Below are 25,694 nucleotides of genomic sequence, written 5' to 3' on the forward strand. Positions count from 1 at the left end.
GAAATGCAGGAACTTAAATATATTAAAAGTTATTAATATTTGGGGTTTATAAAGCATTTTTATTTCAATTGAACATGTCTTTCCCAAGATATCATAAAGTTGATGTCTTCTACATTATATAAATAATAGAAATAAGGTTTATTAGATTGAGCTTCTTGCCCTGGGTCACACTACTGTGTGTGCCTAAAGTGAGCTCAAACCTAAGACTCATGATTCTGCTTTGCTTTCAACTGTCCGGGCTTTCTGCCTTCACAGTCAGGGCTTTTCAGTGTGATGTCATCATTTTTTTCAGGCTCTGAACTCTAACTCCTCTGTTTCTAACTCCCAGTTTCCACACGTATATCTGCTTTTCCACGTGCAGTGCAGATTGCCAGGGCTAGGAACGCTGAAGGCATAAATCATTTGGCTATGCAGTATTAGTATTGGATTAAAACCAAGTACAAGTGGCAAAATAACACATGGTAAGAGCATGGGCTATGTTTCTATGATGCCAAGCAGAGCTGAATTAGTTCTTTGAGAGGAGGTGTGAATACACATGTATGATGATATTTAATACAACTGTGAGCAAAATATTTTGTCACATTATCCTGTGTGGTTAGATTTGGTCTGCCATCTGCCACTCTTGCATTGACTGGCTTAGAGCACCCATGAGTGGTAGGGACTTGTTAGAAGCTACAAGATTTTTTGTTGAAAGATAAAGTAGATTCTTGTGCTTCTGTTGTCTTCCCTAATTAATCCTCCAGGGAATGATTCTTCTCATTGGAGATCATTACAGGGTAATGAGCATTTCTTTCTTGGCATTATATTTGTAAAGCAGCTGTGAATTTACAATTTTTGTTCGTTCTGTTTCATGGAATTCCTTTGTTTTGCCCAATCAATCCTTACAGTTTATGAGTTGAAACTTATTAGGATAAATTATATTCAATATGCTCAGTTTAAGAAGGCAGTAAAGTGTGTAATAAAAATTGTAAATACTTCCATGCAAAAGGTTAACATTATAAAGTATCAGTATATGAAAGGATAATGATCTGTTATCAGAGAAATATTAAATCATGTAGAAAAACACCTTCATTCCTAGACACTTCCAGATAAGTGAGATTTTACTGCAAAGCACATAGGCATTTTCTTTTAATTCCCAGAAAAATAAAGATAAAACTCTTAAGAAGAGGACAAGTGATTATTTTGGAGTAGCTGTCTAAAACTTGGAGCCCTGGTAGCACAGTATTTAAGAGCTGACCAGAAAGGTGGCAGTTTGAGTCCATCAGCCGCTTCTTGGAAACCCTACGGGGAAGTTCTACACTGTTCTGTAGGGTCACAATGAGTTGGAATTGACTCAGTGGCAACGGTTTTTTTTTTTTTTTTTTGGTTATCTAAAACTTAGATGATAAATAGTGCAAACCATAATAACAGCTAACTCTTTGAAAAGATCAAGCTTTTATCATAAACTATATTGTTTATTTTCTCTAAAACAGTCTGTGCAGTCTCTTCCCTAAGTCAGGGTTTTGCAACCTCAATACTGTTGGCATTTTGGGCCAGATTATTGTTTGTTGTTGGGGGCTGTCTTGTGAATTGTAGGATGTTTAGCAGCGTCCTTGGCCTCTACATACTAGACGCAAGTAGCCTTTCCTTCTCCTCAGTTGTGACAACCCAAAATGTCTCTAGACATTACCAGATATCCCTGGAGAACAAAATTGCCCCTGGTTGAGAACCACTGCTATAAATGTGTTAGAGAATAGAAGCTATAATACAAATTGATAAGACTCTGGGAGAATATAGGGCAGTACCCAAAAGATTTTGTTTTGTTTAGTGCTGAGGATCAAGGTTTTGAATTCCTATTATTGTGATCAAATGATTAATTATTAAAAAGGAAACTGGTTCAAAGATTTGCCTTTACAAGCATCGAAATGTAGTTCATGTATTCTCAGAAAATCCATTTATCAAGAGATTTTGTAATCATTCCAAGGAGACTTCACAGAAGAAATCTGCCTTAATCCTTTTTTCCTAGAATATATTTTAGGCTTCTGAAATTGTCTATAAATAAGCTGGTTTTTATTCCAAAAATCTGGAAAAAATCAGAATTACCCCCTTTTTTTTTTCCCTCTGTAGACTACATTTCAGGTTCTTAAAACTGCCTATACTAGCAGATTACAAGGTTAATAGTCTTGCTAACTGTTTAATAATGTAATAAGTTTCTTTTACTTTGATGTTTTTTCTCCCCAGAATTCATGAGCAATGGTACGTTTTAGCTTTTCTGTTGACGGTACTTTTAGTTTCTTGTTGCTATCAGTTACCTGGCAGCACTAATGATTTCTTTTTTACCGTAGTGACCCAGAAGTAGTACAGTGACTCTTGCCTTCACTTATCCTTCCCTTTTCCTTTTCTGATTCAGCAGACCGAAGTCCTCGGCCCATCTCTGCACCCGCCATTGCTGAGGGTCAGATCCCAGAAGGCACTGTCCCAGGTTCACAGGAGAAAACAGAAGAAATGCCTGAGCAAGTTGAGCCAGAGCCCACAGAAGTATGGAAGGTACTTTATAAGTCCAAATATCTAGATAATTCACTTTCTAATTTAGGGGATTTAACTCCTTTACCCGAAGGGTTTCAAAGCATATGATTCTTATAGAACCCTAACACTTATTTCTTTCTCATTCTTTTTGAAAGAAGACTTCTTCCATGAACCTGTAAAATATTTTAATAGAATTATGTTATAAAGACTGTAAGCTAGCCTAAAGGAAGTTTTCAGGTCATCTACACCTTGGTCCAACTTAGTATCTAAAAAAAAATGGATTTGTGAACCACCCAGTATGGTGAATTTTTATTCATCCAGAAGGAGTCTCCATATTCCTTTTTAAGAATAAGCTCTGCTGGTATAATTAAAATATAATTTGATGTGCACGTTTCCTGAGAACAAGACATCTACATGGTTGTTTCTAAAGTACATCTATATGGTTGTTCAGATCATAAGCTTGCCTTACAATGAGGGTCCTATCTATTGTCTAGGAGAGGTTATGCTGCTGAGTTGCTTAAAGTTCTGAGTTGATTATACCTACAGTCAATTAGGTATTTGGAAAAGGCACCAATTTAATTAGCAAATTTCCCAGGAGTATCAGTAATGGGACTGATCTTTTATAGTTGATAAGGTCTTTAAACACATTGAAGCCCTGATGACGTTGATGTGCTGGTTCAGATTTATTGAAGTAAAAAACTCACTGTTGACAACAGGAATTATGAGAAGCAGTCTTCATAAGAATTACATTTTTATATGTTTGTTAAGAAATTTAAAACCCTTTTAAGACTTTAGGAAGTGCTGTCACCTTGACAGATGGATTAATCCTGTTTTTTCGGAGCCAGTTCAATATCCAGTTTATTTATGGTAAAGCAATAGCCAATCTGGCTCTGTTTTGACTGTATTATCTAAAAAATAAACTGTTAAACATAACAACATGCAGTTTTATTGTCCTTTGAGCTCAGCTTGAGTCCAGAGAGGAAAAGAAGATTGAGCAAATGGTGGGTATTTGCATTTTTATACCTAGCCGAACGCACATGACATTGGCTATCAGGTTCAGTGTCAATAATGCCTTTTTAATGTTACACTACCTCAGTTTTTAATGTTACAGTATCTCGTGTGGCACTTCTGACTATCCTTCCATTTGTTACATATTACTGGAAAGTGTTGAATTACTAGTGGCAAGGGAACCTTCCTGAGTGGCTAAGATCCCTCTGACCTTCTGCTAATTTACAGACACAAGTATTTAAAAAAATTGATTCCCTTTGTTCTTGGGACCTCAGCAGAATGGAGAGATCATCTCTGGTATATATTTCCCATTCAGGTGCTAGTAGGGGGTCTTCTTACCAATTAATTCTATATAAATATTTGTTTTGAGATCCTCTGTTGAAATCAGACTGAAAGCCACCTCTAATAACCTTCAATTACTGTAGTAGTAGTGGCAAAATTAAGGATGACTGAACTGATTTTATTTGTAGCAGAAAATAATTATGGCATTTACTTGAAGCCATATGTATTACATAAAGCAACAGTAGTAATAAAGTAAGCTTGCAACTGTGTAAATTTCATCATCTAATACTAATTTGGCACCAGACAGAGGTAGCTTTTTGCTGTCTTGAGTCATTTGACACTTCTCCCCCATGCACATCTTCATCTTATTTAATGTTTTCTGTGGGGGCATACATAGACCTACTGTTGCTATTTGTCCTTTACTCTTAGTTTTTCAGTGGGCTTAGACTGGAGTAGAGGCAATCAGTTTCCTGCTGTTGGAGAGCTAAAGGACCCAAAGCAAAAAAGAAGTTGTTATTCATTTAAACAAGGAACCATTATAGAATGAATAAAAACTACCATTTATTAATACATAACTTTGTGAAGTAACACACTATCTCCATTTTATCAATTAGAAAATTTTAGCTCCGAGAGGTGAAATAACTTGTTAATGCCCACATATGCAGGGGTTCAAGGTAGAAATTACTGAGCTGTTTATTACTCCTGGTAGTTACAGGTGCTGTAGCTGGATGCACTTATGATTTGACAGTGTCAGAAATTTGGTGTTGTCTTATGTTGCCTACACTCAGTCCTGGAGAAGGCAGCATGGTGACATCATATCCCTAAATAGTGCTGCAAAGTATGATAAAAGGATTATGTTAAAGCCACAGATTGATGAGGTTCTCTAAGAACTTCATGATACAAAATGATTGATTTGACCCTTAATGAAAAGTCAGTTTTCTAATTTTGAAATGTCCAGTGTTACAGGCATTACTCACTCTGCTGTGGTTCTTCTTAATAGCCTGTTGGATTTTGTTTTGTTTTGTATTCATAGTTACTCCATTTTGTGGATATAAAATGGGTATTACTCTAAAGGTATTTCAAAGCTAGGCAGAAAAAAAAAAATTTTTTTTTTTTTTAGGGCCTTAGCTATTCTCTTCCTGCCATTAAGGGTAAATCTTGCCTTTCCACCAAACACATGGACTCCAGCTCCCTAGAAAGGAGATTGCAAGTGTTGAATGTGGCAGTTGAGCTTATTTATAAATAGCCCTGAAAGTAACTGCATGTGTCAGTAACACTTTGGATTGAGTTTATTTTGATGTTTTATTGTCTAATCAACTGAAGGGTGAACTGCTTCCTTAAACAAACTGATCAACTAGCAAAATCCTTTGTATTTACCTGTTTGGTGTTACATGTGATTTATTATATGTGTGTTTCAGTTGTGAAGATTTTTGTTTGTTTCTAACTATCATGTATGTCATACACTGATACCTTCATTTGTAAATTTGTTTTTTAATGTTATTTCAAGCACTTCCAGATCATCAAAAAAGAAAAAAAAAAAAGCAGCAAAGTGAAAGCATGTGGCTGAAGCATTAAATAAGCCTAAATTATTATTTTTCATAAGTACTTTTTAATAAATAAGTATAAATGTTTTTTATCAATAGAATAATTACTGATTTTCTTTTTTGATAATTTAGATATCCATATCCTCTTCAGCCTTGAAAATGTGATGGTGGACTAACAGATTGCTATTGGGAGAGATAGCCTTCCCTGTAACACCCTCCCTAAGACTGCATTATGATGATTACATATCAGAGCATATTTTACAACCAGCTTAAAGTTTCCATTTATTTTGAAACAGTGTTATTCGTAGAAACTTAACTAACCTAAAATGTTTTTACCACTTTATTTCTTAAATGTAGGCGGAAAAAACCCACATCAAGGTCACAGTACCCACCTCAAATGGTGACCAAACTCAGGTTTGTGCCAACAGGTCACTTGTTCCTCTCCCCGCACCCTCCCATCACACCACCACCATTTTTTCCTTCTCCAACTCCCCTCTCCTTAAAAAAAAAAGTTATGAAATGAAGGTTCAAACAAACTTCAATGAACCAATATTTTATCGTTTTTCTTTCTTTTTTTAATTATGGCAAAACAGAAGCTTGCAGAAAAAACTGAAGATCTGATAAGAATGAGGAAGGTTAGCCATTTTTCACTTTCACAAAACTACATTGCCATTTCACCCATGCCGACTCAGAGTGCATTAAAAAGACAGTGATCCATTTTTTTCATTGATTTCTCTTAATCAGATATTACTTTCAAATAGCAGATACACACTCATGCACATCACCAAAGAAATTATAATTCTATGCTAAATATTGAAAGATTTCGTTGAAATAAACTTTGCAGTAGAAAAGTATATCTTTCATCAAAATTAAATAATCTGTAAGAACCAAACCTATCCTTTATACTTCACCTTTATAAGAAATATTTTTAAATGGCATCATATTCATGGAATTGTTAATCATGTTTTATACATACTTATCATGAAAACCATCATAGCAACAACTCGCAGTATTGTTAATAACGGTGGGTTTGACTGCACTGTTCCTTACTCTTCCTAACTACAGAGTGAGATGCATCAGTTCTTATTTAACAGAATATTGGCTAATTATGTATAAAATGACCTCAGATATTTCTTATGAAAAGTATTAGAGATAAGCATACTTCAGTATTACTAAATACAAAATATGTCCAAAAAGCTGAATAATGTTTTTAAACATTTCTCAGCTCCATATAACATGGAACTTCAAAAGCTTTTTAACGTATGTTTTAATGTAACTCTCAAAGAACTCAGTTTCAAAAATGAACATAAAGCAACTTGCTATGTAAGAAGCCAATGAAGCCAGGAGCACTGTCTATTTAAATAACTTCATCACATTCTTTCATTTATCATGAACAGATCATCCATTTTCTAGTGGTAGTCTCTGTGTGTCCTTGTGGTTCCGTGACCATTTCATGTTGGCATATGCTGCACTGCAGACATTTTATTTTAAATATTTTTTGGTTTGCCAATTTGCAGTTTTTTTTCCCGCAAGAACAACATTTTAATTTTTTATGCTTTTCTGTTTTCCCCCCTTTCATTTTCACAGAAAAAAAGAGAGAGACTAGATGGTGAAAACATTTATATCAGACATAGCAATTTAATGTTGGAGGTTTGTATGAACTTGAAGCTTATTTCAGTTGGTTGCCTGGAAACTTCTGCATTCTTTGCTGATACCCTTTTCTTCTTTCTATGCTGCATTTGGTTTTGCATGCCATTGCATGACAAAATTTTAGGTTTAAAATGCTTTTGCATGTTGTTAAACATGAAGATATGCAACCATTTCTCCTTCTGACTTTTTAGTTTCCATCTCTCATACTTATCTAAAAAAAATATATGATTGGGACTACCTCTACTTCTAATGGTTCCATTGTTTTGCTCACTTTTAAAAAAGTTCTTTATCATTTCTAAAAGTTCCTTGAATTTTCCAAGAATATAAACTCCTATGTGTTCCAAGAAGCAAATTTACATTATGTTTTCATCTTCTGAACTGAGACAATGTGGACAAGTAGGGGAAATGATCACAGTTCAGAAAGAACTTAAAATATTAGAGTTACCAGAAACTGACAGAAGGACAGCCGGGGTGGTGGGGCGGGGAGAAAGCAAGATACAGGAAGGAAAGAAAGGAGCCTAGCCTTTAATGAGTAACTATTATGAGATAAGATAGTTTACTCCTAAAGGCAGGCCTATAAGTACAGCATTATTATTTTAAAGATGAGAAAATCAGGCTTAAATAAATTAATTTCCCTAAGGTCACAGAGCTGGTAAATTGGTTAAGGTAGGATTTAAGTTAAGATCTATCTAACTCTACTAAACTATACCGTTGTCCATTCAGAAATGGTAACAGTGTACTTTATCTAGTTTTGGGCTCCACATTGGATAGAAAAATACAAAACTGATTAGCAGAATAAAGGAAATCTATGAGGAAAAATTAAGGAACCTGGAATTATTCCATGGGAAAAAAGTATTGAGGCCAAGTAAGTTTATGCACCAGAAAAACACCTATAATATAGAAGTTGGTGACCAGATTATTTTACAGCTCCACTTAAGACAGAACCAAAAGAAATGAGTTTAAACTCTAGGATCAGGGATTTAACTTAAATATACAGAAAAATTTTCAACATGAAGATTTTTAGAACGTTAAAATGTGTCACTGAAGGAAGTTACAGAACTTTAGTTGTGGGAATCTTCTGGATGAACTTTTACGTTTAGTGGGCTCATATTTATCCAGAATGACCTGGATGTTGTGCTGACTGAAGAGCCTAGATAACCTTCTTCTAATCCTAAAATACTGTGACCCTGAGATTACAGACCACAAATATTACTGTCAATTTTTTTCAAAAGTATTCATGCATCACCTATAAGGTCCAACTACACAGTGCTGGGTGTTCCACACCTTAGCCTGGAAGAGAACAGTAAATTCCTACAAATGAATGGGCAAGTGTTGGTTCAGATTATTGTAAGGGAACTTATACTCAGTTTAGGGTGAATTGAAGTTTATGAATTTGTTATTTCAAACTATTTATTAAAATACTTATTTTCATTTATACAACAGATAGAAGCACTTATATGTTTCAGATACTGTATGGGGCACTAGAAATGTAACAGAAAGATGATAAACATGGTTCCTGTTTTCAGGAAGCTTACAGTGTGGGGAAGTGGGAAGGAAGAAATAATAAATGAGTAAATAAATAACAAGAAAGTGATTACAAGTTATTATAGAAGCTATGAAGGAAATAACCAGTATGCTATGCTAATAAAGGGGATCTACTCTAAACACCACAGGAGAAAGATGTGGCAGTCTGCTTCCATAAAGATTTACAGCCTTGGAAACCCTGTGGGGCAGTTCTGCCCTCTCCTACAGGGTCCCTATGAGCCTAAATTGACTCAAAGGCAATGAGTTTACTCTAAATCAAATGGTCAGGGAAGGTCTCTCTGAAGAGATAGCATTTTTTGCTGAGATCTGAAAGAGGAGTGTATATTAAGTGCCATAAATATTAAACTTAGAAGTTTGAAGAAACGCTTTTAGATAACTCTCTTGTTTAATATATGGCCTCTAGTAATCACTTAACTTCATCTTATTTTTTATCAGTACATATATTTTGAGTGTCTGCTATGTATAAGGTACTTTGATAAAATTAATAAGAATTATACTAATGGCCAGCCTTCACTGAAGCATGTACTAGGTGCTAGATGGCAATGCTAAGTGCCTTGCATAATTTTTTTTCATGTAATATGAGGTTTTCCAAGGCTGAAACCTAGGATATTTCAGATTTGACGATTTAGACCTCTTTGCTCTAGCCCATTTATGAATCCAGGCCTGAAATTATTCTGTCTTCAGAGATTAGGAAGGGTAATAGTTGTCAGTTTTTCTTCTTGTACTGAGCAATGTAACATATCCCAAATCCAAGCATATATATGTTTCTTGATTAGTCCACCTTCTGTGTTTCCTCCTAACTGGAATCTGCAGTACCAATCATATATTTGCCATTTGTTCCATGAGGTGTGTTATGGCTTCTGAGACTCACAAAACCCCTGTGTGTGATGTTTTTTTCCCAGCATTCCATTGACAGCCGTGAGAGGGGATTCCTAAATAAGCGTGTGTTTGGAAATTAAAACTACTAACTGCCTTTTGAGAACATCTTATATTTAATGAACTGTTTGGTTTGATTAAGGGAGTTCTGCTGGCTCAGTGGTTAAGCACTCGGCTGCTAACCAAAAGGTTGGTGGTTCAAACCCACCGGCAGCTCTGCGGGAAAAGGATGTGGCAGTCTACTTCCATAAATGTTTACAGCCTTGGAAACGCTATGAGGGAGTTCTACTCTGTCCTCTAGGATCTCTATGAGTCAAAATCACCTTGACAGCAATGGGTTTGGTTTGGGTTTTTGGTTTGATTGCTGCTAAAATTATAGGATGATAGGCATCAAAGTATCTAACCTGAAAACAGCCCAGGTTGTTTGGCTGACCATCATTCTTTAGATATTGGAAAAAGAAGTTTGTTCTTTTTTCTCGCCTAAGGAAGATCTCTCAAGTTATCTGTCACTTTAGCAGTTTGGGTTTTTTTTTTAAGCATTACTCCTCCCCCTACTCCTACCCTACCCTCACTAATGCTTTATTCTGGCACAAATAAGGTCGAGTTCATTTTTAGATCTACCGCCTCCTCCTCCATCTCCCAGAGAGAACCTGTAGCAAGTGTCGATGACAAATCCTATTTGGAACAGGCCCCTTTGAGATCTTAATTTTACTCTGTGCCCTACAGGTTTCCAACAGAGCCAGCTAAGAAGGATGGAGAAAGCTCCCTAAGAAGCACTGATTTTATTGAAACACTTATTTCCTCAGGTTCCAAACTAATCAAAAGCTAGGTGAGAAGAGTAACAAAGCACCAGTCCTGTAGTAAGAGTTTAACCCAGTGATTTGTGGTTTGACCATAATATCTTTTGCTCATTTTTGTTTTACTCTGTTCACACTTTTAACCCTCCCATTAATGCATTGGAATTGACTGGACAGCAACAGATAGATATGCATTAAGTGGTTCTTGGCCCAAACACATGATTTCCAGTCAGGAGCTGGGTCACAAGGTTTTACATGTCTGGTGGGTCTCAGTCGGTCAGCCCACCACTGAGTCTTTGACTGCGTTTGTTCCTGCTTTTCTTAGCTAGTATACATGCGTCTCTTGCTTTCAGCTAGAACAAAAGCGCAAACTGTAGTTTCCCCGTGGTGAAGCCCATATTCATGAGATATACTCACATTTCATCCCAGCAGGCAAGAGGTACTCTTATGGGGGGGCTTCAGGATTGCCCTTTTTGATTTAGTTTTCTCTTTGACTGATCTCAGAGCAAATATAAGTGGTTCAGTCTTGCATAAATAAAAAGAATAGACTAGTAACTGAACTTTCTGAATGAATCCCTCCAGAATAAAAATTGTCCTGTGTTTCACTGGTTCTTTTTCCTATGCTACTTCCCTTTGGCATTGCTTTTGGAATGATTTTATCTAATTGAAGCCTGTATTGCCCTCAGGAAAAAACTTACAAACAAATTTTATTTAATTGAATTCCAGCTTCATTTTATTTTCAAAATGAGGCTGTTTCTCATAGAGCCAAAAAAGAAAGACTAATCCCAAAATACGTACAGCATATCAGGAGATATATTTAACATTATGCTTTTCTTGGATACAGAGCTATCTTGATGTATAATAAACAGAGAATTTTTAGCAGTCATCAAGTGACAGGCTCCCACATATTTTGATCTCGAGCATAGATCTTGTGAGTTGTTTCAGAGAAGTGTGCTGGACAAGGAACATTTGAGTTTTTGTCTCCAAGTTGTATCTCCCAGACTATTTTTAGTCAAGCCTCCCTTTTTCAAAGTTGTTTTGGACCTCCTTTGACATCTCTACTTCTAGCTGCCCAGTATTTAAACCTGCTGGAACAGTCGAGTTATTTTAAATTATTAAGGAAGTATATAAGTTATTAGACGAACTCTTGTTAACTCCCTCCCAATCCATTGAAGGTTACTAGAAGAACGTCCCTATTTTGAATTGTACTAAGGGATGAAGTGAAGCTGTTGGAAGCTGGAAAGCATAGGCTTTTAGTTCATGTGAATAGTATTGGCAATGAAAAAGTCATTATATTCCATATCCTTGAGTGATTTTTCTTAAGTAGTAACAGTCTGCTCTAGAGTATTGAGCTAGGAATTTCAGTGATAAATTCTTATATCTAGAAAGTGATGTTTCTATTTATCAAAAAGAAACATTAACCACCTAGTAATAGGGAAGCAAAATTATCCTCATGTAGAAATAGAAGGGCAGTTCTACTCTGTTCTATAGAGTCACTATGAGTCGGAATCGACTTGACGGCACTGGGTTTTTCTGGGTACAGTTTTACCTCACCAGTGTAACATAGCCACTGATGGGAGTTGAATCTTTCACCATGGCCTTCATTTAATGGTTTCTCCTTATCTATTGCTATCTCCATCCTGCCTGGGCTGAGCCTAAATCAGTTCATATCTAGCTGAGGCTAATTGAATTGTGGGATTATCTTCTTGGGAAGAGGAGTTGGAGATCTGGCGCTACGTCATAATGGGAAGAAGAGTCACAAAATTAAGGAGTGAATTCTATGAGTTCTACAACTGCTAAGAGCTATGGGGTTTTGATGCTTCCCTGCTTACAAGAAAGGACTTGTTAAAAAACAAACAAGCAAATATGCTGTATATTTATAGTTTGCTATTTATGGATTAGTAGCATCTATCCTGGATGTGGTGTGTTTTCTACCAGTGCCCATAGTCTCTAATGGGCTACCCTTGGTGTGTTTTTTCCTTGAGTATTTATTGTTTTGCATCTTTGTCCTTTCAAATACAGGATTTAGACAAGAATCAAGAAGAGATCAAAAAACACCATGCCAGCATCAGTGAGCTGAAAAAGAACTTCATGGAATCTGTACCAGAACCACGGCCTAGTGAGTGGGATAAACGCTTATCCACTCATTCCCCCTTCCGAACACTGAACATCAATGGGCAAGTCCCCACAGGAGAAGGAGTGAGTACTTTGTTTGTGTGACCAAGTGTTAGAATGAATGGAATAAAAATATTTTTTAATCTTAATATTCTATGTCTCAGAGAAAGTTGAAATTTAGCTTTGGTGCCTTACCAATTCATTGCAGGTATACGGCATTCATAACCAAACACTTGTGTTTTAAGTCCTGTAGGCTACCTAGTTTAGCAGATGATTAGCAGAGAGGGTTCTGAGAACTGTCTCTACAGCTGCATGCTTCTGGCTAGTGTGTGTTTACAAATTGACAATAGGCCAGTGGAGCTTTGTTTATATTTAGACTGTGCCCTCAAGGACCAGAGAATTTACTAAATTTAGTAAGGTCAGAATTGGAAAGGAGTTAACATTTTTTTCAACTTTATTTGAGCATTTGTACAACTTAGAAATGTCTGGAATGGTTGGCCACATTATGTAATAAATCAAGGGGGCCCGAAGCCAGAGAATGTAAAACACCAAGTGTTAATTATAGTATTTCAATTTTAGAAAAACTGCTGGTGATGTTTTATCTTTGTAAAGACTAATATTAAACTTTTAATATGTTTTATAAGATAGTCACAATTAGAGGAGTCCAGAGATACCTTTCAGGGTTTGTTCTTACTCTATTATTGTTGTCATTTCCTATTTTGGAAATCCTAAATAAAAGAATCTGTGTAATGAACATATATCCAAAGATCCTTTACTTAATCTTTAGCTGGTACGAGTTAAATATTTATGTAATTAGTCACACTAATCTAATGCGTGATAGTAATGATTTAAAAATTATGTGCTTGTTTTTTTCCCCCCAAAACAATAGCAATTCTAGTTAAGAGAGGTAAAGTGATAACAATTTTAAAAACTGGTTTTTACATACAGAATTTATAGGAAACTGTCAAAGTTATCGTTTAGTTTCTGGAACTGGAGAAAACTATAAAAGTCAGTTCACAAAGGGTTCTTCTCGAATTTTTCAAAAGTATGATTAAAATTGGCTAACAAGTCTCCAAATAGAGTTGAACCAGTTTCACCAAGTCTGGAGAATACCTAAATGAAATAGATTTACCAGGAATGATAGGATACTGTTGTTAGTATTTTCTGTCCTCTCACCCTCCATTCCCTGCTATAAATGCTCTAAATCTTGAGAATGTACCCTGAACTGAGACAGTGGCCCTGCTTTGTGAGTGAGACCACAACTCAGTCTCAGCCAGGTATTTCATTATGATATGCCCCTAGCAATAAGAGAGCCCTGGTGGCACAGTGGTTAAGAGCTCAGCTGCTAACCCAAAAGCTGGCAGTTCGAATCCACCAGCCACTCCTTGGAAACCCTATGGGCAGTTCTACTCTGTCCTATAGGGTCGCTGTGAGTTGAAATTGACTGGATGGCAATGGGATAACGGGTTGTAGCAGTAAGAGTCACTAGGGTCTAACAGTAAAAAAAAAAAAAATTGGTGGCTTAATTTTGCTGAGAGGGTCTGGCTAATCAAAGCCTAAGTGAATGACTCTGAAAAAGTCACTTATCTTGTCAGGACCTCAGTTTATTGGGTAGATGATCTTTAAGGCCCTCACTAACTCTAAAATTCTGGAAGTCTGTGACTCCATGAGAATAAGCCTCATTGCTGTGTGGCCTGGTTAACCCTACCTATAAATCATAACTACATATTTTAGAAGTTTTTTTTTGACTCTACGCAAGTTATAAAAGATGCTCAACTACTTAAAAAAAAAATAAATAACTTAGTAACTCTCTTGTATGGCACTGGGTAAATTTGAATTGGTCTCCATTTCCAGAAATTACCATGCGTTTTAACAGAAACCTTCTAGAAATCATCTCAGGGCTGACGTTGGGAATGGAGACGTCATTATGTGAACTTCAAAGCAATGACTTTTTATAAACTAAATCAGATCCATGGGGAGTCCTTAAGCAATTTTAGCTCTGTGCTTACGTACATTACTCTTCTAAATAAATAATGGAATAAGTAAGAACTGTACTGTGATAACCTTTTATATAGGGATAATTTTACTTTTAGCGTCTTACTTTTTCTTTAGTAATTAGGACAATACTTCTGTTCTCTGGGGATACCTCTTCCACCTTTGATAGCATTGTTATTGCATTGCAAGGCAACTGAATTTTATATAATTTGTGTATAACCAGGTGAAGAAAACCTCTGTCCTTCCCTCGGAAAGAAAGGTTGGTGGACCAGAGGTAAAGCTGCTGTTATGACTTGTGCTTCTCAATCAGAATTTGCTCTTGTCATGGCACTAAGCAGATAATCCCCCCAGAACTGAACAGCAGCTGCTGAGTAGTTTTTTTTTCTTTTGGCTATAGTAGTAATTTCACACTCACAGCCTTTGGCCTAACACACAACACTTCCACTACTGCAAGTTTTGCAGCTTTCAATTTGCTTATTTCGGCGCATGGCTGGTTGAAAAGCTGCATGAAGATGTAAATATATATTCAGAGAGAAAATGAATTTAATTGTACCCTATTCTTTTTATGTTGTCTTTCTTCTCCCCCTTTTTTTCTTTTAAAAACCACTATAATTTTGCATCCTTTCTCTTCCTTTTTTCTTTTTGCTGACCAGTCCCCCAGCTACTTTCTCCCTGATACATATCACTTAGGGGTGTGCAAAGAACCAGTTTCAAGCTTCCAAACTGATCAGAGAAGGCTGGCTCAACTGCGAGAACTTAGAGCCAAGTTTTTCCTTTCATAGACAATATCTGTCTTAACTTGGATGGCAAAGTACAGAAATTGGGGAAGAGGGGAGGAACTTCTCAACTGGACAAGTGGGGGTAAAGAGCTTTCCTTGAAAGTATCAAAATTATTCACTTAATGTAATATATAAACCTTTGCTATTGTCATTATTATTTCTATTAATAATCTTGACTGAGAGAGATGAGGGGACTTTGCAATTGTTAAAATATTGTAGGGTCTTGTTTTGGTTTTTATTTTGTTTTGTTTTATGTCTGAGGTTTCTGAGGATTAAATCATTTGTGTTCTACTTAAGTAGAACTTGGCAGTACATTATAAAATTTTATACTTTTTATTTTTCTTTTGCAATCTTTAAAATGTATAGGATTACGATTTTCACTCCCTTGAGCAAAAGCTAACTACCATATAGAATGAACTGTTGCATTTTTTAAGTCTATATGAAGATAACTTTTTATATGCTGCCATTCTGTTTGTAATAAAAGTAATTTTTCTGATGGCAAAAAGAATGCTTCATTATTGGCTTTGCTGAATTGATCTGAGAAAAAATTGGCAGTACTAAAGCAATGAAAAATTACCCAGAATTCATATGTGGATATCCTCTGAAGGAGGGGTAAATACTGTAAAGAAGTCCAGTGATTCTCTGAACTTTCAGAAGTTCTAATGTTGTTCAGTCACAAAATTATCTACTGAGCACTCTACTGTATTACAGATACTTTGCCAAGATAAATTGCCAAACTTAAGTAAAGCTGAAGTAGAGAGCACCCAAAAGATCTTCCCGAATCCTTTGCACATCCCCAAGTATCGTTTCTGAGCACTTCCATCTGTCATTTTGTTCATCTTTCTCTGTCTTTCTTGATCTTCTACCATGAAAGCAGACACAGGAACGTGCTCTGTTAGTACAGGGTGAAGAGAAAATTAAAAAGCAAGAGAGATCTACTGAAAGAGCCTTGCCCCAGCAAGAAAGTGAAGAAATTCTTCCCAAGGTTTCTATTCCAATCCCTGAGGATCACAAGTCTCTCAAAAAGTGCCACCTCTACTCTAGTACTTTTCCATTTCCTCGTATTCCTTTTGTGATGTCTTTTCTCGTGGTCCTTGCATTGGCTGTTTGGTGGTTGGTCTTTGTGTGATTGGAAAACAGGGTGCTCATCTGAAATGTCAAGACTAAAACCATTGAACTTCTGTCCTTGACTTCTACTGTGTTATCTGCTGTATGATGTCCTGGAGTTCACTGTCCTAAGGGAGATCTTGTGATCACTTTTCTGTCAATAAAATGTTACTCTTTGTAGAGTATGCCACTTGGGGTATAAAGGAGTAGCAATGGATTGCCCAAGCCAGTGTTTCTGCACTGAAGTTTAACAAACCTTTGTACTACATAGACAAATCAGATTTAAGCATACAGCAGGTTGGTACTTTTCCCCAAAGCTTTAACTCTTTTATCCTGCATGTTCTTACCATTTACTGTTGCTGTCCTCCTCCCCAATGTTTCACACAAAGCAGGATACACCGAAACATTTGGTGGAATATTTTCCTAATCCTCTGCAGTCATTTGTGTGGCATGGGCTCCATACTTCAAGGAAAAAAATTGACTTGCTAACCTTTCAGAAGCCTTAAAATGATACATTTTAATCTATGAATCCATAACCACTCCTTTTCTTGGGATATCAGACCCGTATATACAAAGGCCTTTTCTGGAAAAGGGCTTTTGACTTCCGTGGCCTTCTTACGAGTATTTCTGAGACGTACAGGGACAGAAGACTTTTTCCTGCCTGGTGTACAGAAGAGATCTGCAAAGATTAAATACCATCTTTTCACAAGTAGGGTGTTGATGGTTTAAGGAAAATGGTGCTGGTGCCCCTTATCTTTCAGCCAGGGCTGGATTTCCCAGACTACTCTTCCTCCTATCCATCTTTAAAATTCCTGGAATACAGATTTATTCAAGATCTATACATAAACATATCCTTCTCAGAATTAAAATACTGTGTAACTTCTTTATGACTTAAGTAATTATATTGTTAGAAGCAATATTTAGCCAGTATGATAAGCTTAAAATATATATTTATATACTTTGTTTTCTTGACACACTTCAGGACTGTTTGTTCCTGCACTTTGTGTTGAAATCAACTGTTTTTAATCAATGGCCTTGTGAGCTAAAGTACTATTGTGACAAGTATGTGTCCTTTGTTTGCATGTTGATTTGTAAGGCTTCTCTGAATGTAAATTTGAGCACGCATTCTCTTCGAAACACAACTCTGATACCTAACCAGTTGTTTTTTTTTTTTACGTAAGTATTAATGAAACTTTGCATGTAGCTTGCTCTTTATGGCACTCGAATGTACCAATATGGATGATTTGGTTAATGTTGTCTCAAATGTTTGTTTTGAAATCTGAGTTTATAGGGTTATCAAACTGAGATGTTTGTACTTTGTTTTACTTCTCAACAATTTTTAGTTGATGAAACTTGTAAACAAGACTTGTTTTTAAGAAGATGGCCTCTTAGGAAAAAAAAAAAGAGAACAGTAAAGCCAAGTATCTTTTCTCCTTCAGCATCCACCAGTATTATTCCATTGTCTAGTGAGACATGTAGAAAGAATTCTGTGGCATTTCCTGAAAACTGCTACCCTGTAACTATAGGCTTTTTCAAAAACTCGGAAAAGAAGCGAGGTATCGTTAAATTTAAAAATCTACTATGAGTGTATATCTTTCATGTCACAGGCTATGTCTCTTTACAACAAGTATTTTATAAATAAGCATGTTTATTGACCCACTCATAATAAGAAAATAGAAAACTCAACTCAACTTGAAATAACTGCAAAGCTTTTCTCTAACACAGAAAGTGGTAATCGTAAGTATCCCCCTTTATATGTGAAATAGAGATAGAAGAGCTTTCCTTAATGAAATAAATGAAATTATAGCATTGGTTAGATTATTTTGGATTTTTTTAAAAGAACTAAAAAGGAAATAATCTGAGAATTTTATTGGTACTTTTATAACTGTTTCAAATTATATTTCCAGTTTTCATCCTTGTACACAACTTTTTATTAATTATTATTATACACTTCACTCAGAATTATGTCTCCCTTTATATTGGGACTACTGCACAAGTCCATTAAAAGTCTATTCTCAGCCACTGTTATTTTCACTTCTCTGTAGTTCATGAGGAATCCTCAGAGACACTTACCGATAATTGAAAGAGAGGCCCCTTTTTCTATTAACAAGATAAGAATATTTGAGAGGAGAATAGCCAAGCCTTTGTATTGGACTTAGTTGGCCAATGCAGGCTCAAAAGATATATGTATCACTGTTATCAGAGGAAAAATATTGGACATTCCAACTTTCTTTTATCTAATGTTAATACTGCCAATATTTACAACATAAAATTATAGATAGTCTTGGTTTTTTTCTCCCACCTCATTCCATTCTCAATACTAGAGAGAGATCTAAGTAACTGTTTATTGGTTTTGCCCTGATTCAGCTTCTTAATGGCAAGCTGATAAGTAAAAAACAACTTGGACTACAGATGTCAATACAGACCAGTAAAAAGTCTTGGACATTCACCTTGCTTTTGCCGTTCATTTCCAGGGTAACTCTGAAAAGTTCACTTAACTAACTGGTGCCCAGATTTCCACCTAGTAACATAGAGACAAAGCTACCTCATAAGCATGAAACTGTAACACGTTCCAGGAACAGAGTGTCTGGTCGATGGTTGAACACCAGATCAATTCTTGGTCTTTTGGGGGCTGGGAAAATGAAAGTTTAAAAACAAAAACATTAACTTTTTGGAATTTTTTTATTTGAAAGTGAGCTCTGTTTATTTCCATCTACTCCTTATTGATATCTGACCAAGAACTTAAAACTACTAAAGTTTAAAAATGTCTTTCCAAGTTCATCCTACTCTTAAGCAATTCAGCTTATCCAAATGAAATACTTAGAATGGACCATTCTTGTAAATAAACCCAGTATCTATATTTTGGCCCTATCTTTTAGCTATTTTCTTATATTCTAATACTTATAATATGAAGGAGATTCAGCTCACATGGGTCAGTTTTACTACTTGTTTACATCTTCAGTAAAAGTTTTGAGAGGAGAGAGATTGACTCTGTTGACTAGAATCAGAGGGGGGATTATCTGTGGATTTCAGTTATCTGAACAGAGATAATCAGTTTGTATTGGATTTCCAATTGCCCTCCTAGAACCTAATATATTTCTTTTTATTATTTATGTAAATTTTACCCTGAAATTTCTGTGGATAAAGCAAATTATTTTTCTCCCACTTTCCTAAATCACTTTTGAAATACTTTTTTTCAGAAAAGTATATAGTACACACTAGCCGTTAGAGGTTCAATTACTTTCTGAAAGACCTTGCCAATCAAAATTTATACTTGGGCTTTACCTAAACCAAAAATCAAACCTGTTGTCGTCAAGTCGACTCCAACTCATAACGACTCTGTAGGACAGAGTAGGACTGCCCCATAGGGTTTCCAAGGAGCAGGTGGTGGATTCAAATTGCCAACCTTTTGGTTAACTGCCAAACTCTTAACCACTGTGCCACCAGGGCTCTGGGCTTTACTTAGTGGCCACATATTTACAAAAGGAAGACAGAAAAGGTAAAAATAATATGAGACACTTTGTGATTGTTGTCCCCCCCGCCCCGGCGTTAAATACAGTAAAGATAAAAAGAACTACTTCTCTACAGAATTACCTTCCCTTTGATTCCTCTTGCTATAAGTTATAAAATCCCAAACTTCTGTACAGCATTGTAAATTTCTGTATGACACATAGAAATATCTCTCTCTCTCTTTTTTTTTTTTTTCCTATTGCATTCAGGCTACCCCTGTTGTGTGTAATTTTGGTGCTAGAAACTGGGACAGCTCCTTATTCTCTACTTCAAGTGGCATGTGGACTAACCATATCTGCCTTCTCTACACTATATTAGATGGTATCAATAAGGCCACTGTCTGCTGTTGTTATCCCCTCCTGCTTTAAGATCTCCTTTTTACTGTAGCAGAATATGTGTGACACAAAAAGGAACACATTGGTGCAGGACTAGGAGGGGCACATGAAATGGTTAAGAAGGTATGGTGTTGGAATGAGGAAAGGCAAGAGAGGTAGCCATAAAGTTAGGCTAGAAGAGGGAGAGCAGTGGCTATGACCAACAATTACAAATTCATGGAGGAGTTCATTTGGTAAACTAAATTCCTATCACACTAGAACATGAAAGACAAAATCGAAGTATGTTCTTTATAATGAACAAACAAACCCAGTGCCAGCGAGTCGATTCTGACTCATAGCGACCCTATAGGACAGAGTAGAACTGCCCCATAGAGTTCCAAGGAGCGCCTGGTGGATTTGAACTGCCGACCCTTTGGTTCGGAGCCATAGCACTTAACCACTACGCCACGAGGGTTATAATAAGTAGGTCATTATTCCCACAGATCAGAAATAATAATACCCTACCTAACCAAATGTATAGATGACAGATGTTGAGGAAATGGATGCTTTAGGAATGCTTTTCTAATCTTTTGTGATTGATATCCTAGAGGTCAGCAGTGCCCTCTTTATCATACATAGTCAGAATCCTGTTTTGGAATAGGATAAATCTGGCATTTCAAAGATTGAAAGAGGGGGAAGGCATAGAGTCCCAGCTATCTCTTCTGGTCCCCCAAATCAATAAAGAATGCAATTCGGTCTCTCAGTTTCTTCTCCACTGGTCTTTAAAGAAGAGTCCACATATATGTATATAGGATCCTATCTCAGTAAAACAGAGAATAAGAATTTAGGGAAAAACGTGGTTACTGCCATTCATTCATTCAATGCCTCTAGCAAGGCATTGTACTATCCATTGCAAGGATACAAAGAGGCAGCATTATCCAGATTTTAGGATTGGATAGGCCCCTAATCCAACTCCACTACCCTCCCAATGTTTGACTGTTCTCTACAATATTCCTGATAAGTGGTCTCTCAGCCTGGGCTTAGATATCTCCCAAGGTAGTATGTTATCTCTTTGGAGAGCTCTGATTTTATATTTAAGTTTCTCTTATGTTAAGTCACAATATTTTCCCGTGTTGGTCCAGACAGGAGGCATTCTGAAGACTTTCATATCTTCCTTCACATTATAGGTTTTGACATGGTTAAAGGTAGCTCTGATGTTGGAATTAGTCACAGTCCTTACCCTCATAATTTAACGTCTAATTTCGACATCTATCCCAATTTTCCTCCTAGCATGTTATTCTTCTACTTCCTTTTCTTTTTCTAGCTTTCCTTGTTTTATTAGCTTTTTCTTTCAAGTCCTGTTGCCCATAGGTTGCTTCCCTAAGGTTTATTCTGTTTCGTGTTCCTACCCATCAACTTGGTCTTTGTAAAAGAACATTTTGAAATCTGTGATACTCCCAGCTTTCTCATAGATATCACATGTACTTGGAATTATTTTTAGGTAAAAGCTGTGGGGGTCAGGGTCGGGGCGGGGGCGGCAGCAGTTTTGTAGCTTTTGAAACTTGCTATAGCCCAGAATCTGTTGAGAAGATAGTATCACTGTTATATTCGGAAGAAGCAAGCCACTAGAGCCTGCACTTTAAGTTTACTTGCCTTCTCTGACAGCCTGACTAACTTTTACATACTTTAGAGCCTCCAAGTGATTTGATTTATAGCAGTGTGACATGATAAAGTTACGGAAATTTACTTTCTGTTTAACGTTCTGGTTATAATTTAGATTCTCACCAGAAAAAGTGATATTAAATATTTGAAATGTTGTTAATCCATCTCTTTTAGTTGTGCCTGTCTCCTCAAAACTATGAGATGCTCCAAAGTGAGAGGCCTTGTTTTATTCATCAGTTTGCCTATCACCTATCTATTACCTTTGTATCACAGGTACCACTTTGCCGGGTATATAACAAATAGTTAATGTTTATAAAGGAGCCCTGCTGGCACAATGGTTAAGCGCTTGACTGCTAACTAAAAGGCTGGCAGTTTGAAACCACCCAGCAGCTCCACAGGAGGAAGCCCTGGCAATCTATTCTTGTAAAGATTACAGCCTAGAAAATCCTATGGGGCAGTTCTGTTCTGTCACATGGGGTCTCTATGAGTCAAAAATCGACTTGATGGCACCTAATAACAGCAACAACAAATTGAATTAAATGATTAATCGTAGATTATACAGGATAAACTCCAACTTTCTACTTAGAATCTCTTGTATTGGGTCACAAATGTATACCCAATTAATATAGAATGTCATTTCTTTAAATAATAACTGCATCATATTGGCAACAAGCATTCTCATTTGGAAAACTTTCCAAATTCATCCTTTCAAATAATCACTACGTATGCCCAGTCAGTGCATGTAGATAGCCAAGGAAGCATGTGTACAGCCCAGGAGCCCCCGTATCTTTTGTTAATCTTGTACTATGGACCCTGGCTGATTCAAGGAATCTTTGTGTACCTGTACGGTAGATATTAGTCTCTCTTGTTAATGTCTTGGGATTTGTTTCTCAGCTGAAAGCTCTTACGTATTTACCACAGGTAATAGTCAACTATTTTCAGCCTAGAACATGTTATCTGAGACTGTAGTACATGTCTGTATGTATAAACTCATCTTGGAGTGTGATGTCATAAAAGGAACCAGTTATCTGACAATTTGTGTTTATTTAAAATGCACTTCAATTTGATACCTTTCTTCTGTGTTTTAGATGATATAAAAACACCAAATATATCAAACTCTTGAGGGTTTTATACATCATATAGATTAAACGTCTGCAAACTTTTTCTGTAAAAGGGCAGATAGTAAATATTTTAGGCTTGCAGGCCATGTTATTAGGCCATGTTATCTCTGTCACAACTACTCAATTCTGTCACTGTAGGACAAAAGCAGTCATAGGCAATACATAAATGAATGAGCATGGCTGTGTTCCAATCAAACATTATTTGTAGACACCCAAATTTTAATTCCATTATCATTTTTATGTGTCACTAAATGTTGTTCTATTTTTTCCCCAACCGTTTAAAAATGTAAAAATCTTTCTTAGCTGATAGCCATACCAAAAAAAGGAGAGGCTTGTGTTTAGCCTGCTTGTCATAGTTTACTGAACCCTAACATAGACCAGAGAACTGATTGGTTATATTTTCTGCCTTTGCATTGAGTGTTTTAAGGAGCTATAATTGTAGTCTTAGCATCTTCATTCATTTCTTGTTTATGATTAGAAATAGAAAACAAAAGACATGGCATTCATTCCTATTTATCTGACAATCAGGGTACACCTGAACTGTCATCTAAACTCTGAGTAACCACCACAGCACCCTTGCCTTTGTCATTTTTCCAACTCGCTCTGTTAACTGTGTTCTTAACATATTCAGTGATGAATCCAACTATCCCCTTTGTTTTGTCTCGTTTAAAACAAAAGGCTCTGCCTCCATTTTTCCCTAAGAAGTAAAGAAACAATTCCCAAACCACCTTCACTTTAGCCAAGTTTTAGAGATATCTGATGAACATGATAAAGTGAAATGATTTTCTCTCTGAGCTTTTAGTACACCTTAGTGCTTCAAGCATTTGTACAAATTTAAGGTTCATTATTTAAGGAAAACATTTCAGGAGATTCCCTCTTTCTAATCATTGCTTTCAAAATGTAAAAAAAAAAAAATTCTCTGAGGGGAATTCCCTAATTGAGGGCCTATATGGGCATTATTTACCAATAAACCAGAATTTAAAAAAATTAACCTTCTTTGGAAGTATCTTTGCTCCCTATTTGACATGGTTGTGTTCTGAAAGATTCCTTGATCTGTAATTAGCTTTGGGTGCTTTCTAATAAACCCCTAAATCTGTGTTCTTTTAGTTCCCTTGTCCAGGATCCTTTAGCTCCGATAATTCAGTTGAATAAATTGTTTCATCTGTTAAAAGTTCAGCAAGATAAAGAAATCTGCTGAAGAACTTTTCTTTTAGGACATTTTCTTTGATATTTATCTCAAACTCTTTGCTCTGTTAATATGTAAACTTACCATGAATAAATCTTACTGCAAATCTGATTCTGGTCGCTACGAGTCATTAAGGAAATAGGAGTCAGTAATGCTGTACAGGAGCCCTGGTAGAGCAGCGGTTAAAAGCACTCAGCTGCTAACCAAAAGGTCAGCGGTTCAAACCCACCAGCCGCTCTACGGGAGAAAGATGTGGCAGTCTCCTTCCATAAAGATTTACAGCCTTGCAAACCCTATGGGGCAGTCCTACTCTCTTCTGTAGGGTCGCTATGAGTCAGAATCAACTCCACAGCAATGGATTTAACACTGTACAAGAAGAGCCCTGGTGACGCAGTGGTTAAGTGCCCAGCTGCAAACCCAAAGGTCGGTGGTTCAAACCCCCCAGCCGCTTCCAGGAGAAAGATGCAACAGTCGGTAAAGATTTACAGCCTTAGAAACCCTACAGTAGGGCTGCTATATGTCGGAATTGACTGCAGTGAGGAATGCTATACACAGGCACACCCACTACCAAAAAAGGCGGGGAGGGAAAAGTGTCCTCTGCTTCAGCTGGTCAGCAAGAGCGGGCTGTCAGCAAGTGTTACTAGAAAAGTTCTCTCGTTTTTCTGTATTTTCGCTGTCTTCTCTGTGCCCTAGTAATTGTCTTTTGCTCAGCCCTAAGACAAAGCTAACCTATCATCCTGTGTTCAGTTGTCAGAATATTAATGTTTTAAATCATCCTGGAATTCATTTATTTGTACAAAGTTTTAAAAATAACTTTTTTCTCACCAACACTTAATCAGTCACTATAATACATGTAATTGTCACATCTGTTAGAAACATTTTTAATATGCTAAATTTTTCTTTTGTTTCTTTTTTTCTTAAAAAGCACTCTACAGATGAGTGGTTATTAACCATCTAGCACTGCCACTCTGATCATACTGCAGAGTGAAGAACAGAGTGGGTGTGGTGTGTGGGTGTGATGAGAGCTTGCTCCTGTAGTGTGGAATTAACTGAAGGTGTGTCAGTTTATCTCTTAGTTCACCTTGGGTAAACCTTATCTACACTTACAGCTGTAGATTTTATTATATTATCCAGATGATCATTTAAAAAGAACACTCCAGATTTTGAAGTGGTCTACTTACTAGCACAAAGTGTGTACCTCGTGGCCGTGTCTGAGTAATGTAAAAATTTTGTAGTGTTTCTCCAAAGCTACTATCCTTTTAAAGGAGGTTGTTGAAAATGTTAACATGGAAAGCCATTTTCATTATTACAGAATTTTTCAGAAGAGAAGACACAGCTAGTTAGCATCTAATGATAGTTTTCTCTTAGGTTTTGTTCTGTGGAATCAAGATGCTGTTTTCTAGCCACCAGATTGGGCTATGCTTTTCTTAAGCACTTATTATGGTTTTAATCATTTTTTAAAATTTGGATGTTTGAGAAATCCTGTGAAAGCAATGGAAACCCTGGTGGTGTAGTAGTTAAGAGCTGCGGCTGCTAACCAAAGGTCGGCAGTTCGAATCCACCAGGCGCTCCTTGGAAACCGTATGGGGCAGTTCTATTCTGTCCTATAGGGTCGCTATGAGTCGGAATCAACTTGACAGCAATGGGTTTGGTTTTTTTTTTTTTTTTTGGTCAAAGGAATTTGATTTTGCTCTATAC

At 36.5% G+C, this 25,694-nt stretch overlaps 1 protein-coding gene across 16 annotated transcripts in view; it reads left to right on the forward strand.

Moving 5' to 3' along the window:
* EPB41 (erythrocyte membrane protein band 4.1) overlaps positions 1-25,694 on the forward strand; it is a 223,031-nt gene that overhangs the window by 169,940 nt on the left and 27,397 nt on the right. For 7 of the 16 annotated variants that reach the window (XM_049878508.1, XM_049878504.1, XM_049878503.1 and 4 more), the window contains 6 exons: positions 2,390-2,526; positions 5,697-5,753; positions 5,933-5,974; positions 6,927-6,989; positions 12,230-12,406; positions 14,541-14,591. In XM_049878508.1, the coding sequence (XP_049734465.1) occupies positions 2,390-2,526; positions 5,697-5,753; positions 5,933-5,974; positions 6,927-6,989; positions 12,230-12,406; positions 14,541-14,591 (527 nt within the window). The remainder of the gene's footprint in view (positions 1-2,389; positions 2,527-5,696; positions 5,754-5,932; positions 5,975-6,926; positions 6,990-12,229; positions 12,407-14,540; positions 14,592-25,694) is intronic. The other 9 variants (XM_049878498.1, XM_049878510.1, XM_049878500.1 and 6 more) reach the window with 7 other exon arrangements.

This window comes from Elephas maximus, chromosome 3, assembly GCF_024166365.1.
Source record: "Elephas maximus indicus isolate mEleMax1 chromosome 3, mEleMax1 primary haplotype, whole genome shotgun sequence".
NCBI lineage: Eukaryota > Metazoa > Chordata > Mammalia > Proboscidea > Elephantidae > Elephas > Elephas maximus.